General features: G+C 37.6%; 1 protein-coding gene across 4 annotated transcripts in view; it reads left to right on the top strand.

The window, feature by feature from the left end:
- OXCT1 (3-oxoacid CoA-transferase 1) overlaps positions 1-16,441 on the top strand; it is a 144,522-nt gene that overhangs the window by 16,733 nt on the left and 111,348 nt on the right. For all 4 annotated transcript variants that reach the window (XM_073993379.1, XM_005556800.5, XM_015451333.4 and 1 more), the window contains exons 4-7: positions 1,383-1,518; positions 4,758-4,907; positions 9,319-9,425; positions 11,630-11,690. In XM_073993379.1, coding sequence (XP_073849480.1) covers positions 1,383-1,518; positions 4,758-4,907; positions 9,319-9,425; positions 11,630-11,690 — 454 coding nt within the window. The remainder of the gene's footprint in view (positions 1-1,382; positions 1,519-4,757; positions 4,908-9,318; positions 9,426-11,629; positions 11,691-16,441) is intronic.

The following is a 16,441-nucleotide window of genomic DNA, read 5'->3' as shown; positions in this document are numbered from 1 at the left end:
CATTTCAGTTTATATTCCCCTTAGCACATATGAGAGTTCTGATTGTTTCACATCTTTGTTGAGATTTGGTATTTTCTTCTTTTTTAGCCATCCATTCATATTTGTGGTAGTGTCTCATCATACTTTTTGCCATTAAAAGTGTTTTGCTACTAAAAATATTTCCCCATTAAAAAAATTTCACCACTAAAAAATATTTCACCATAAAAAGATATTTCGCCATTAAAAATATTTCACCATTAAAAAATATTTCTCCATTAAAAGATATTTCACCATTAAAATATTTCACCATTAAATAAATATTTCATCATTAAAATATTTCGCCATTAAAAAATTTCACCATTAAAAACAGCTTAAGGTCAAGTATTCTTATCTTAGAAATGTTTTATTTCTCTAGTTGGTTAAAATATTTCTGACTCTTGAATGGAAAATGATCTTCAGTCTTTAAGGTGACTGTAATGGAAAAATAATTCATTCAGTTATCTGTCCTGTTACATTGACTTTGCTTTAAATTCTAGGCATATTTTGCTTTGAAAAATAATAGAAATAAAGAAAGGCATAAACCTGGAGACCTTCACCCAATGGAAAAATAAAGTCAACACTATGTATACCATTTCTAAGAATAAATTGAGCACCAGCTTTAAAATAATGAAGATATTAAACTATAGTATATATAATTTAACAGATACAGGATTATTGTTTCCACTTATACTCTTCACTGGCTTGTGATTAATTTTTTGTTTGTTTTTTTTTTTGTTGTTGTTGTTTTTGTTGAGAATGTTCAAATGTGGAAATCTTGAGCAAAATATTTATGATATAGGGAAAATGTTCATAGCTATTTATAATTTGGGTCCACATTTCAATGAGTATGTTAATCTCTCTTTTAAATACCAGAATGCCCTCTTTCCTTTTTAGAAGAGAAAGAGCTTCTCCATCCAAATCTTCTTTTGGGTCAGTATATTGCCACTGCATTTATGTGTTCCTTCAAAGCATAGGACAAGAACCAATTCATCTCTTTGCTTATCTTCTAACTCGGAATCACTCTGTAGCCATGAAAATAACAAAAGGTGTGGAGTAAAACTGTAGGGTGAACATGGGTGTGAATATTGGCCGTATGTCCCTTACTGCCAAGACCTTGCCCTGTGCATGCCCCGACCCCACAAAAGAATCACTTAAACTTCTTGAGTTTTAGTTTCCTCAACTGTAAAATAAAAGGGTAGCTACCTTGCAAGAGTTTTGGGGTTATGGGAGACTGAAAATGTGGATTAAATGCCTATAAGAGAGGATTTATTTTTCTTTAAATTAACCAAGTTTTATCTCTTTGAAAAGATGTAATAGTGTTCTGTCAGATGCTCATTGCTAAGCTCCCTTCATTTTCCTTCTAGGGTTGACAATTTTGGTTTGGGGCTTTTGCTTCGGTCCAACCAGATAAAACGCATGATCTCTTCATATGTGGGAGAAAATGCAGAATTTGAACGACAGTACTTATCTGGTGAATTAGAAGTGGAGCTGACACCACAGGTGAGAAGATTTGCTTTTATAGTACTAACTTAAACTTTAAAAATTCATTTTTTCTCCCTAGAAATTTCACGTGCAAGAGAGGTAAGGCAGAGGGAATACTACTTTGCCAAACCAAGGAATTTAGTTTCTAAGTCACACCTGTTGATTGCTGAAAGATTAATATTTTCTTCTACTGTATACTGAAAAAGGAGATATTTCTAAAAGATATCCAGTCTGCAAGATAAGATTTTAAGTTTGGCACTGTAATGTGTATTGTGCCAGAAGCATACAAAAAGGATTTGCTGGAATGTTTGAGAATCATCCTAAAAAGTTAATTTATATGAATTTATTTTTAATGTTTTTTGAGGTGGAGTCTCACTCTGTCACCCAGGGTGGAGTGCAGCGGTGTGATCTCAGTTCACTGCAACCTCCGCCTCCCGAGTTCAAGCAATTCTCCTGCCTCAGCCTCCTGAGAAGCTGAGATTACAGGCATGTGCCACCACGCCCAGCTACTTTGTTTTCTGTATTTTTAGTGGAGACGGGGTTTCACCATGTTGGCCAGGCTGGTCTTAAACTCCTGACCTCAAATGAACCACCTGCCTTGGCCTCACAGGTGTGAGTCACCATGCCCCTCCAATTTCTATGAGCTTTAGAGCTAGAAATTTGTGAGTGATCTGGTCTTGCTGAGACACATCAGAGTGAAGCCCATGAAAGGTGCAGGTGACTATATCTGAGTAAGTGCTGGGATCAGAACCTAGATTTCCAGGGAACTGGTGTTACTACAAAGCAAGCGGTTACTATAATTAATCTAGCAACTTTTCATTCATTTTCTGTATCATCTCTTAACTAATTGGAGTTATTCATAAAGAAAGGAAAACTTTTTGAAGCCTTTAAGTAAAAGAAGGGTCTACAGTTTTCCTTCATTTTTGACATGCTCTGCTCTCAACTCTTGAACTGAGTCACTCCGCTTTATTTTAGTCAACAGAAAATACTGCCACTGACTTTGCCAAGTTGGTAATAACATAATTTAGTAGATTTTTAAAAATTAATAATTAAATCATGGTGTGTTTGTCTAGAAAGCACACGTGGGGAACTATTCTGAGGCTCATGTGTTGTAGTCACACCTGGTCACTCTATAGCACTCTTACCTGTACATACCATAGCACTGCACTGGGCTTGGTATTTATTCCATTTTCTCAGTTTTTTGAAAAAAAACAAAAACAAAAAAACCCCAGAAAAACAAAGATGTCTTAGTCTGCTCAGGCTGCTATAACAAAATATCACAGACTGGTGGCTTAAACAACAGAAGTTTCTCACAGTTCTGAAGGCTTGGAAGTCCTCCTTGGCTTGCAGATGGCCGACTTCTCACCGTTCTTGCATGGCGGAGGGCATGCATGCTCACACTCTGGGTGTCTCTTCTTGTAGGACCCTTCTTGTAGGAACACTAATCATACCAGATCAGGGCCCCACCTTTTTGACTTCCTTCAACCTTGATGACCTCCTTATAGGCCCTATCTTAATACAGTCACATTGGTGACTATGAATTCAACATATGAATTTTGGGGAGAACACAGTTCAGTCCATAGCAGTATTTTTCACATGATAGGGTTGAGATACAGTATTCTTTGGGTTGTGGAGCTATTGAAAATTAACCTTTTGATTACCCTTGGTATCTTTTATGTTACTCCTTATTTTGTCAGAAAGTATGTACATCGTTTTTTATAGTTTTTCCTCAGGCTAAGAGAGGTCAGTGTCTCTTTCCCCAACTTAGCGGTCCATTAGTAAACACTGGCTCTGGCAGCTTATTTTGCAGCCTGAAGGCTAGGGGGAGGAGTGTCAATGGTGGGGATCAGGACTTCTTTGGTGGGTGAAGGTAAGGAGCTGGTGGCACCTACGGAAGGCCTGTCTGCAGAAATAGTCTACTTTCAGGCCCTTACCTAGTATGATAGAAGGGGAGTATTCAGGGACGGTATATATAAAACATATTTTAAGGCAGGGAGTAGTATTATGGTAATTTTGATGATTTAATTTTTTGTGAATGTTACTAACTTCACAACACAAGGTAGAGTCATCTCTTTCCATTGACTAGATAATCAGTTATCTGGAAGATTTTCAGTTATACCCCAAGTCTCTCTTTCCCCAGAATATTCCACCTACTTGAGTGACTCAATGTCTCAAGTACCAACTGTTAGTTTCTTCTTCGAGTTGAATACTTAGAGTCCTGTTAAAGTAGAAAATAGTTTTTAAGGTTGGGACAATATGAACACATCATCATTAATACCATGAACCAATTCTTTTTTTTCATAGAGACAGATCTCATTATGTTGCCTCGGCTGGTCTTGAACTCCTGGCCTCAAGTGATCTTTCACCTCCCAAAGCACTGGGATTTACAGCCATGAGCCATGGTGTCCAGCCCCAATTTTTGACTATTGACTAGCCTGTCAGTTTTCTAGTAAGACTGTCATGTAACAAGGCTATCACAGTAGGCTTCAGTGTTAGGAAGGATGTCAAGGTTCAGGGCCAGAGTTGATTCCTTAGGGAAAACGTGGGTAGAAAAACAGTTGAGAGTGAGAGAACTAGGGAAACTAGTCTTGAAATCACTGGTACCTAGGAAGAAGAGTCACCCATGGGAAAGATGAGGATCCAAAGAAGATACAAAGAAACTTTGCTTGCAGCTGTTTCTACTCTGAAACGATTTGATGTACTCTTGGCTTTTAAAAACCAGTTCACCTGTGTGCCATATTTTTCACTTTGTTTTTTTTCTTAGACAATTTGTAGATAAAAATACTTATGAAAATGGTTTAAAATAAGCTCTAAAATTTGAACACTTTACATTATTAACTTGAATAAAATTTAGCATACCTACATAGAGCATGAAATAAAACAAAATTTAATTGCATTACTTAATGTATATAAGTAAAGTTTCATAATTCAGATTTTAAAATTGACTTAGAATATCAAAAATAGACACATTTAAAATATGTCAAGAGATCATTGGGAGGTATGGAAACTGAAAGCATGACTATACAAATAAGCAGTTACATTTTGAATGCGGATTTAGAATGGATCTAGAGGGGCAGTAACTTCTTAAAATTGATCTTCTAGCATACAATATTAGTGAAATACTCATGCTAATATACAATGCTAGCTGCTTTTTAGAATTATAAGCCTCTAGAGAGTAGGAGCCATGTCTAAATGTTTGTGTTCACATACAGAAGTGTGCTTAGTGAACTTATAGGGTGTTGGTTGCTCACTTGTAGGGCACACTTGCAGAGAGGATCCGTGCAGGCGGGGCTGGAGTTCCTGCATTTTACACCCCCACAGGGTATGGGACCCTGGTACAAGAAGGAGGATCGCCCATCAAATACAACAAAGATGGCAGTGTTGCCATTGCCAGTAAGCCAAGAGAGGTAAGAAACACTCTTATCCAGATTATGCCAGGATCCCTCTTTCCACGTGGGATTCTGGGTGGACTCATTGGGCAAATAAGTGTAAAATCACCTCTGTGTGAGAAAAAGCACTCATTCATTTTCATAAACAGGTGAAAATCTAGCTAAATCTAGGCATCTACTAGCATTTAAAATCACATAGAGAAACTAGAATAAAAAGAAGGAAAAAAGGTGTAATCCACATGTGATGTACTAGTCAAGGTTAGTTACTTGAACTGATTTTATGGTAGGCTTTAACAAATTGAGAAACAGTTGTACTTGCTGATTATGCTTATATGGAAAATACAGCAGTTGTGATATGCATGCTAGCAAACTCTTTATGCTCAGGCCCTTCCTAAAGTGACTGTAGGAAGAAAAATACAAGGAAATAATATGTTTGTCTGAAACCTTGAAAGGAACTGTTATGATAGAATAGAGAGATCATATGATCACTTTTTATTTTGTATCTTGGACACATTTGAGCTTTTGACGGAATAACCTACTTCTATTTAAAGTGCTGAGTAGGATGGGGTACATTTATTGTAGGCAACATCACTTACATATTATAGAAGAGCAGAACTTCAGATAAAGGTATTTGAGATGCTCAGATTGGAGAAAATTTCAAAAATTACACTGGCCAGTATTTCATTACAGTATTTTTTAGTATCTTTCCATTCTCCTTGTCCAGATGGCCAAAGAGAGTTAACACAGGTTGCAGAAATGCTGTACTTATCTCTGGGGAAGTGAACATCGTAAATCAGGGGATCTCTTATCACTTTTCTGCATATGGGGATGCTGGCTCTGCCCCTCCCATTCTAAGGAACGATCAGAGGGAAGATCAGAGGTCACTGAATACGTCCTTTGATGTTCAGTGTTGGTCTCCAGCCGTGTCTTCCATCTGGAGACATCTTTCTGTTGAGAGTGATCTATGTGGATTCAAAGCTTTTATTAATGTGTTTTTTATGTTTTATCTTTTTCCTTTACTGTCTAAATAAGTTTAAAAGGCTTCTTGACAAAGTAAAAGACAGGAGCTTAATTATTAAAATGAACTGTAGTAGTATGTCATAAAGGTTCCCAGAAAACTTGTGATAAATACTTTGATAGCTTCCTAGAAGTTGGAGAATTAATTCACCTTGGGAAAATATGAGACTAAAATATTTCTTTATTCATTTCTGCCTGGAGTCAGGTGCCTCAAACTAGTAGTTTTGTAATTTTGTCTGAATTCCCTAGGAATGTGACAGATAATTTATTTCTTAATTCTTAGCACTTTCTTTTTTTTACTTATAGTAGGAAGAAGTGAGTTAATTTCTAAATTAGTGATATTTATTAAGGTCCTACTCTTTGCCTAGCCCTGGTCTAAGCACTGTGGTAAAATGATCTAGATCAAGTCCTCCTACAAGTGAAAGAACTGACAGTGAATGAATAAATGCATAGTGTCTCTAGTGGAAGTACTGTGAAGACAAATCAAGTAGATTAAGGGCAAAGAGAATTAATTATCATCGGTCAGGCAGCTGGTATTCCAGATTGGTGGCCAGGGAGAGCTTCTCTGGGGAGGTGACACTTGGTAGAGACCAGAATAAGGTAGCAGAACGAGGCAAGTGGAGATAAGAGGGTTTGTGCTCTATTTAGAAGGAAGAATAAGTACAAGGTGCTGAGGCAGCTACAGGCTTGCGGTGTTTGGGGAACAGGAGGGTGGTGAGCCTGGAACAGCACATGAGACAGAGAGTGATAGGATGGAGACTGAAGAGAGGCAGGAGCCAAATTCATGCAGTTTGAATTTTACTGGACATAGTGGGAAGCCTATGGATTTTGAATAAGAGTGAGAGTGATGTAATTTGAGTTGTGTTTTGTAACTATCACTGTGGCTGCTGGGGTGGTGGTTCTTGTTCTCTCTCTCTCTTTTTTTTTTTTTTTTTGTATTTGAGACGGAGTCTCACTCTGTCGCCCAGGCTGGAGTGCAGTGGTGCTATCTTGGCTCACTACAAGCTCTGCCTCCCGGGTTCACGCCATTCTCCTGCCTTAGCCCGCCAAGGGCTGGGACTACAAGCACCCGCCACCATGCCCGGCTAATTTTTTGTATTTTTTAGTAGAGACGGGGTTTCACCGTGTTAGCCAGGATGGTCTCGATCTCCTGACTTCGTGATCTGCCCACCTTGGCCTCCCAAAGTGCTGGGATTACAGGCATGAGCCACTGCGCCCGGCCTTTTTTTTTTTTTTTTTTTTTGCTAGGAAGCCAAGAGCAGAAGCAGTGAGAGAGGGTTTAGGAGGCTGTTGTGTTAATTTAGGTGGGAATGGAAGGTGACTAGACCAAGGTGGTAACAGTGGAGTTTGAGAGAAGTGGTTGGAATTGATGTTACGTTGATGGTAGAGCTCACAGGATTTGCTGGTGGATGGGTAAAGGGTATGAGGAGTCAAGCATACTGTGTAAGATGAGTGAAGCATGGGCCTTATCAATGAGCTCTGTTTGGGACATGGTGCATTGGAGATGTTCATTAGACTCCAAGAGGAGGTGCTTAGTGGACTTCAGATCAGGGCAGAGTCTAGAGCCAGGACAGAGACTTTGGAGGCATCAGCATGTAGTATTTAAATCTATATACTAGATGAGTGTCTAGGGGCTGAGTGAAGATAGAGAACACCTCGTTGACATTTAGAGATTGGGAAGAGAAGGAGCAGCAAAGAGAAATGGGAAAGAGTGACTAGTAAGTGAAGAAGAAACCCAGGGGCATCTGGCAACTTGAAAGATAACAGAAATTTTAAAAAGAAGAAAATGATTAACTGAGTGTGAAGAGGTTGGTAATACAGGACCTGGAATTGAATAACTGGATTTGCAAAAACAGAGGTCATTGACAACTTTAAGAATTATTCCTTTTTGGAATAGAGGGGATGAAAATCTCATTAGATTTGAGAAAGAACCAACAAGTGAGAAGTGGTGACTATGAAATGGACAATTCTTTCAAGTGAGTAAAATAGCTAGTTTGATAAAACCAATTCCTTCCCCATTTTTAAATTTCAGTAAAACTAACACTCAGCAACAGCTGTGTAGACATATCAGAAAATTATGTAACTGGAATATAAAAGAAGCCTGTTTATTGACTTTGCCTTACATTTGCATATATTTACCCCAGTTTTCTAGATCTGTGTGTAAAATACTGAACTATCATTGTTGGTATTTACAGTGATTTTTGAAATACATAAGCCATTACAAAATAACTTAGTATATTGATATGTGGTTCAGAAATATCTTTCATATAATTTATCTTAGTTCCTATAGTAAGATCCTCATTCATCAGTTATTCCCTAAGTTCATTAGTCTTTTTTCTAGCAGGCAACTTGGTTAATGTCTTTAAAGTAGCTTTTATTTAAGAAAAGTTTTGTTTCAAACCGTGGTTGAAGTAAATGTACCAAAATTTTCTGTAGCAGCTTTTTGTAAAACGTAGTCTGTTTTTCCACTAGGGGGTGCAATAGGGATGAGAATGGAGTTCTGCATTCCCATGGCTCCATTTTGTGCCATGATGAAGTGTGGCAATGGATGTTTGTTTTAATTCCTGGAGATAAACCCTCAAGAATAAAAGAACATGATGGCAAGACAGTTTTGCTTTATGTTCTTCCCCCCAAAATTCATAGTATAATTAAAAGGCAATAAATATAAATAAAAATCAATAGCATTCCCTAGACCAGTAATGTCAGAAGAGTAGATAGGAGCAAATGTAATATTCACAGTAGCAAGAGAAACCACTAAGTACCTATAAATAAACCTAAGAAAAATATATAAAGCTTTTATGGAGAAAATGATAAAGCTATTGAAGGAGGTCAAAGAAAACCTCAGTAAATGGAGACATATACTATGCTCATGGGTGGGAAGATAGGGCATGTTGGTTTTCTCCAAATTTACTGATTCTGTGAATCCCATTTAAAATCTCAACAGGTGATTATAGGTTAATGAGGATATCCGAATGATAGATTTTTGTAACTGTTTTATGTAGAAAAACAATATTGCATAGACCGTTTTATGCAAACTATTTTTTTCAGTGGGAGGGAAAGAGGGACTATTTTTCGTATTCAATATATAACCTGTACATACAAATAGTAAAATGAGAATAGTCTATCCCTCAGGCCATAGAACTTTCAGTTCCTCAAATGCACACGTTTTCTTTTGTCACTAGACCTTTACTTATCTGTTTCCTTAGCTCCCCTTTGACCACTTTGACTAAGTCCTTTTTGCCTAACACTGCTTATCCTTGAAGTTTCTGAGATGCTTTTCCCTCTGAGAAATTTTCCCTTGCTAGGCTTGTATCCTTATTATCTACCTCTGTCAGAGCGTCTCTATCAGAGGGCCTCTATCACAAGCAAGACCTGTGCAAATACCTGACAATGCCTTCTCCCTCTTCTGCAGGTGAGGGAGTTCAATGGTCAGCACTTTATTTTGGAGGAAGCAATTACAGGGGATTTTGCTTTGGTGAAAGCCTGGAAGGCGGACCGAGCAGGAAACGTGATTTTCAGGTATTGTGATAGTTTTAAAAACACTCGTACATATCAGCAACTCTATATTTTCTAAATTACGATTACAAAAATGGACATCAGAGCAAATTTGCAGTTTAAAAATGTATTTCGGAAATGGCCCAAGATCATACATGCCCATGTGTATTGCACATATATAGGTGTGTGCAGGGCTGCTGGTATGTCCACTTGTGGGAGTCTGTTTGGACTGGTTGATATCCATGTTGCACTGCTTGTTAAATATTTGAAGTTATATGCCCTTTTATATAGGCTCGTCCAATTGTTTTTCTTCTTGTGTATTTTAGTTGCCAAGACCAGTTACATGTTTAGAGAATATGACATCATACAATTTAATTTAATCGATACTCTAATTTACATGTGTTGTCTTAAAATGTCAAAGTTAATTTGATATTTTGAAAGGATACTGCTAATAATCTTTGGGGTCAGTCCTTCAGTCCTTTTAGTGTCTTCTAGGAAATGCTTACAAAGGTCCTATCTGAAAAATTGGTTAACCTTTATAATACTAAATTTTCAATCCTGACTCTCTGGTTAGTGACAGACTTTATAGATTTTAAAATCTTTTGGTTATTCTAAGCATAGTAAGTATTTATTTCCTGGATTTATAGATTTATATAGTTGTTTTTTGAGGATTATGAAACCTTCGAGTGTACACTTTAGAGTTTTCCAAACTGTTTGATCTTGAAGACTTCACGTATCAGATTACAGAAATCATTGTTTTGGTCATTTATCATTTGCTGCTTTCGATTAACAATTTTTAAATCTTTAGCAAATGCAGTTTTGGTGCAATCACAATTAAGTTCTCAGTGATATCCTCATACCGCTTTTTATTTCTGAAGGATTTACAAGATATTAATGCTCCTTGATTTCTTTAATCTAGTCAGTGTTTTAAAGTACAACTAATTTTGGCAATAACAGGAGACATTTTACATCATCTTTACCTTATGTGACACGTTTGTGTAATATTTACAAATGCTTAGTTGCTTTTTTAAAAATATTAACAAAATTGTATACTACAAAGCAGAAAGGAATTATTGAAAATATTCCCACATTTAGTCTGTGCTACAGTGCCTGGCTCTGGTATTTAAAGGCTGCACAAGGGCTATTCTAGGCACTGACTTTATGCTGGTGGTTAATGAGTTCTGGTCTGAAATGAAAGCTTGCATCACCAATGATCAAGTGACCTTAGGACTGACTTCATATTTAGTGGGACAGCTGGAACAGAAGTCTGTCTAGGTTATTCAAGTGAGGGACTTGGGATTCCTTTGCCTCTGACCATTCTGCCCTTGGAGCTTTTGATGCCTGGATGTCTGGTGGGATCTAACCCAGCAACTTGTGAAAGTTCACGAGGGCTCCTTTCTCAAGGATGCTCCTATTCGTGTACTAATTCTTCAATCTGAGCAAAAGAAATATTGGTGGCTCAAAAGAGCTAGTAAAACATAGCTGTGACTTACTTCCTTCTACCAAAGAAATTCTGCCGTCAACCTATATTCCCAGAGACAAAAAGTATATTTTAATTTTTATCATTAGGGGAACTGTATTGAGGAACATCAGAGTGCAAAACCATCAGCAAAATTGTCACCTCTTCGAAATTTTTACACCTCAAAGTCTGATGTGGGTGTTGTACTTTCAAAAACTTCATCAGAAAATGATTCTCCAGAATTATCTTTATAGGTGACTCACAAATTATCAATGAATGTTTCATTTAGTTTCAGCAATAGGCTTCTTCTCTTCAATAGAGAATGTAATTACTATACCTTCTCATGTGAAGCATTTGCTACTTTTCCTTTATTGATATTTTAATGAAAGCAACTGGTTGAATGAAATATTTAACTAATAGGGACAAAGCATACTTGTTAAAAGATTAAGGGAAATTAACTTCAAATAAAATATTTATTAATATTCTTTTTTTGTTGTGGCTATATGTTGAATGTGAAAAAATAGTTCCTCTTTCCCTCAATCCTGTTCAAAACAAAACTATATACATTGAATAAAGTAGTTATGATTTTTTAAAATTTATGAGATATTTATGAAACTTTATTAATGGAAAATATGATACACTCTTTTTGGAAAGATTCTTAGATTCTTAGTTCATAGAAATTCTAATCTATAAACCCTTAAAGGTGACAGAGATGTTTAGTTTTGGTCTTTTCCCCCCAACTTTCTTTTCTCCTCCACCCCTGATGTAGGAAAAGTGCAAGAAATTTCAACTTGCCAATGTGCAAAGCTGCAGACACCACAGTGGTAGAGGTAAGAGGTTATTTTTGAATTCTTGGTGTTAATTATTTAACTTGATGTTAAGTATTAATTCAATAAAAAGTACCACAGTTCATTTGTTTTCTGGATAACAATGACAGATTTTTTTTGTTTTGTTTTGGAAGTGGATCCATTCTATCTGAATATATAATAGTTAAAATTTTGCTGTAACTTCAGCTTTCTGGTTAGGGTCTCACTAGAATGCTCTCTTTGGGAATCAAGCAATAGGACCAGCTTATAAAAGTCCTTTGATCCTTAAATGAAATAGATCTCCTTGAGTGAAATCCCAAGATGAATTTATGTATGTGGAATCCCTGGAAAATAGTAAATGTGTCAGAAGAAGTTCATGATCTTACTGTGATAGATTTTGTGACTTTAAGGGAAGAGCGTTGCACAAATAACTACTTTGAGGTGGTTCCATTCAGAGCATATTCAGGCACTGACTGTCCTTTGAGTATCTCAGTATTTGGAAGAGGCTTGAATAATTCTGTAGCCTTCCCAGGCTTAAGGATCCAGGGCAGAAACAGGGGCTTATACCAAAACTGTGCCATTTTGGTTGTAATATATTGAACCTCAAAGAAGACTTCAGATGGTTCTCAACTTGAGGCCTTGAGGATCAACTTGGAACCGAATTTTGTGGGAGTTTGAGATAGTTTTTCCTTGGGAGGACTTTATAGGACCCCTATTGGGATCTGGAATTGAAAATACATAGGTTCCTTAGTGATTTTTCTCCTGATGGCAGGTGTTGTATGTGGTATCTTTTGATTCATTTATACAAGTTTAAGGTAATGTTTCATGAAGTCAGTACAGTGTATTTTGAAACAATCAAATGTTAGAGTTTTGTTCCTTTCTTGGAAAAAGAAGTGTGCTATTTTTAAAGTGCTGAGGTATATGTTACTTTCAACCGACACGTGGGGGTTCCTTTTGCAATGGCTTTACATTTTCTGCCTTTAAAATGGATAATGTGGCTTACACTTTCTGTGTAACCTGTCTTTAATTTATTCATCCATCTTAATGACCTGTCTGTGGCACACAACTTTAGTGTTACTGAAAAAAGACCTACAGCATAGCTTAAAATAATCAATATTTTTATACCCTGTTGACTTCCTGTATTTCTGTAAAACTGTCAGAAACCAGTATTTCTTCCCAGAGTACAGAGGGGCATTATGCATTATCCTGGGTGAAGTTCTTTTTAAAATTTTTCCTGTTATAATCTGATTCTTTTCAGTTCATCTCATTTCTTACAAGAGCAGAAAATAACCTTGTGTTGAAGAATCATTGTAGGTATTAGGAAAGAGAGACTCTTTTGGCCTAAGGAGAGAAAATGCTTTAACTGAGCCTACAAATGTAATAAAGCCTGCCCTTCTGTGTCCTGGAACAGACATCTCTGATGGATCACAGAATGCTTTCCTGGTAGGCCAAGACACACATTAGGGTCTCTTTCAATACAGTGATGTGGGCAACCACTCCTAATTCACTACACTTTCCAGTATGGTAGCCACTAGCCACATGTGACTTGTAAAATTAAAATTATGGCATGGTGGCTCAGACCTGTTATCCCAGCACTTTGGAAGGCTGAGGCAGGTGGATCGCTTGAGCCCAGATGTTGGAGGGCAACATGGTGAAACCCTGTGTCTACAAAAAATTACAAAAAATTAGCCAGATGTGGTGGCATGTGCGTGAGTCCCAGCTACCCGGGAGCTGAGGTGTGAGGATCGCCTGAGTCCAGGAGGTCAAGGCTGCAGTGAGCTGTGACTGTGCCACTGTGCTCCAGACTGGGCCACAGAGTGAGACCCTGTCTCAAAAAAAAAAAAAAATTGACTGAGAAATTGAATTTACATTTATAATAGTCCCATATCAAGTAAAGCTACATGTGGCTAGTGATTACTGTATTGATCAGCACAAGTAAACATTATCATTGCAGGAAGTTTTATTGGACAAAGCTGGATTAGAAGGATCAAGAATAATCTGTTATACTAGTTCAGGAACATAAGCAAAGCAGCTCTTTGGACTATAGGATTATTGTAAACCTACCCCTGACACCTGTTCATAGTAGAAACATATAGTATACATAGTAGAAACATGACCATAGATTGAATTGTAAGAACTGTGCTCTCGAAAGTGGAAAATAATTTAGAATTGGAGTTAGTGCCTAGATTGGGCATTTTCTGATATGAAGTCTGATTTGGCTTTGTGACTTGTATTTTGAGTCCAGTGAGTACCCTGGACCTCTAGCCCCCTGCACTGGCCTCCAGGTTTCTATGACTTTTCAAGCCCTATCTTGCTTTCTTTTATGGGGGTCATAGTGGGATGGATGATTATGAGCTAGTCTCTAAAGTGCAACATTTAAGAGGAATCTTCAGAGATCATTAAGTTAACTGCATATTCTTCTGCATGCAAAATGCTAATAATGTTAGCTACTATTCAAGCATTTACTATGTGTCAGTCACTACCGTATTCCTTATGTGCATTATTTTAAATTCTCACAATAGTCTTATGAGATAGGAATAATAATTATCTTTATTTTAGAGGTGATGACTTAAAGGCATAGAGAAGTTAAGTTATATACCCCATATCCCACAGCTTAGGTGGAACCAGGATAGACCCACAGAGAAACTGATTCCAGGGTGTCTACTCTTTTCCATTATGTTATGAAATGCTTCCATATTATCTATCAATGGGTGCTTTAAACTCTTGGAAGATATCTCCAGAAGTAGCCCATTTGAATGCTAACTATTAGATACAAGCAAATAAGGAGGTTTTTTTTTTTTTCCCCCAGCTTATTTTTCTGTCCCAGACCTTCCTTGACAATTATTTCAGTTGTAGTCTTTTTTTTTTTTTCTTCCAGTACCGTCTACCTTAGAGATGTCTTTGAGAAAGGCATCATCCTGTGTTCAGTGGCCCCGTGCATTCATTCAGTCTTTCTCTTGAACTCTTTTCATTCTGTTGTCTAGCCTCTTTGACCTTTAAGCTTTTTACGTATTTCTCTAAATGTGGTGACTGAATGTCTGTTTTAGTACTACAGTATCTTAAGCAGTGGGAGGCATAACCAGCGTGACTACACCCTATATAACATAGTCAATGGCGTCTTTTTTTTTTTTTTTAAATAAAAAACTCTTAGCTCATCTTCTTTCTTTTGAATTGTAGAATCTGGATTAGAGCTTGTCTCTTAAAGCTCTATGCCAGCATCTTCACACTCCACAGTGCTGTATATTCTCAACCTTTCTTCTCCCTGGTGATTTGAGTTTTGACTTGAGTTTTAGGGAAGATAGAACTATAAATATTTAAAGTACTAATAATGATTCCCTTAGGCATCTTAAATTTGTTTTGGATTTGGAAGCAGGGTGGCAAAGGAACATACCTCTTGCTTTTCTGTTTATAATTTTTAAATTATATAATTTACAGCAAGTGTTTTACATCGAGAAGTAAATAAGTATGTTTATTTCTAGACTCTGCAAAAGGGAAACATTAGTCCTTTTTGGCAAAGTTTTTTTCAGATGTGTTCTAGACCAAGGGCCCCCAACCCTCAGGCCATGGACCTGTACAGGAACTGGGCTGCAGAGCAGGAGATGAGTGGTGGGTGAGTGAACATTACTGCCTGAGCTCTGCCTCCTGTTAGATCAGCCCTGGCATTAGATTCTCATAGGAGTGGGAACCCTATTATGAACTGTGCATGTGAGGGATCTAGGTTGCTCGCCCTTATGAGAATCTAACGCCTGATGATCTGAGGTGGAACAGTTTCATCCCAAAACCATGCCCCCGCCCAACCTCCGTCTGTGGAAAAAGTGTCTTCCACAAAACTGATCCCTAGTACCAGCCAAAAACGTTGGACCACTTTTCTAGACAAACTTATGAGTTGTATAAAACCATAGAGGTGATCACTTATGTGTGTTTTTAACAAAACCAATATGAACATTACATTCATATTTATTTAAATGTGCAGCTATTTGCATGCTTCCCCACAAAGCTGTGACACAGTTGATGCTGGCTGTATCTTCCTACCCTTCTTATAGACCTGGGTAGCTACTTGGGAAAAATAGTGCACATGGGCACATATTGCCACACATGCCAGAGAGATGTTTCTCTTTTCAGTCCAGACAGTGTTATTTCTGGACCTCCCTCTCTTTGAGGGTGAAGTCTTCCCTGATAAGCTTTACAAGTTCAAGTGCAAAACCAGCCAGGGAATGACTCTTGGGTGTTGCCTTCCATGTGTATGACAAGGAGTAGCAAGGACTCTTGAGTCTTCCAAAGGGAACTAATTGGGCTGTTTCTCAGGAGGAATCCTGTTATTGTGTTCAGCTTTCAACTCCGTATGAGCCCCCCTGCTAGTCTTCTGTGTGCATAAGCTACCATCCAAGTTTCTCTGGAAATGACCTATTTCTATTTTTTTTTTGAAGGAGCCTATAATAGAAAACCAATGGGGAGGGATGAGAGTGCTTCACTCAGGAAACTGTTGATGCTTTGTCTCCTGCAAGCAGCCTGGCATGCACGTGCTGTCAGAAAAGGTTGTCTGACTCAGCCACTGAAGCTGCTGAGGCTGCCTGTGACTGAAATAACCTCGCTGCTGTGGATTTCTTTGTGCTGTCAGGCTTGTGCCGTGGCTAGTTTACAAGACAGCAAAGGTTTACCCAAGGCTCTTTCAACTATTTTAGTTAACTTCAGCTTTCAGTCAAAATAAGTATATTTATCATGACATAAATATACTTACTTTTATTGTATTTATATTATGGTATGTTTGCCTGTAA

The sequence above is a fragment of the Macaca fascicularis genome, chromosome 6, assembly GCF_037993035.2.
Source record: "Macaca fascicularis isolate 582-1 chromosome 6, T2T-MFA8v1.1".
NCBI lineage: Eukaryota > Metazoa > Chordata > Mammalia > Primates > Cercopithecidae > Macaca > Macaca fascicularis.
The sequence above is the reverse complement of the archived record's forward strand: the minus strand, read 5'-3'. Positions and strand labels throughout refer to the sequence as shown.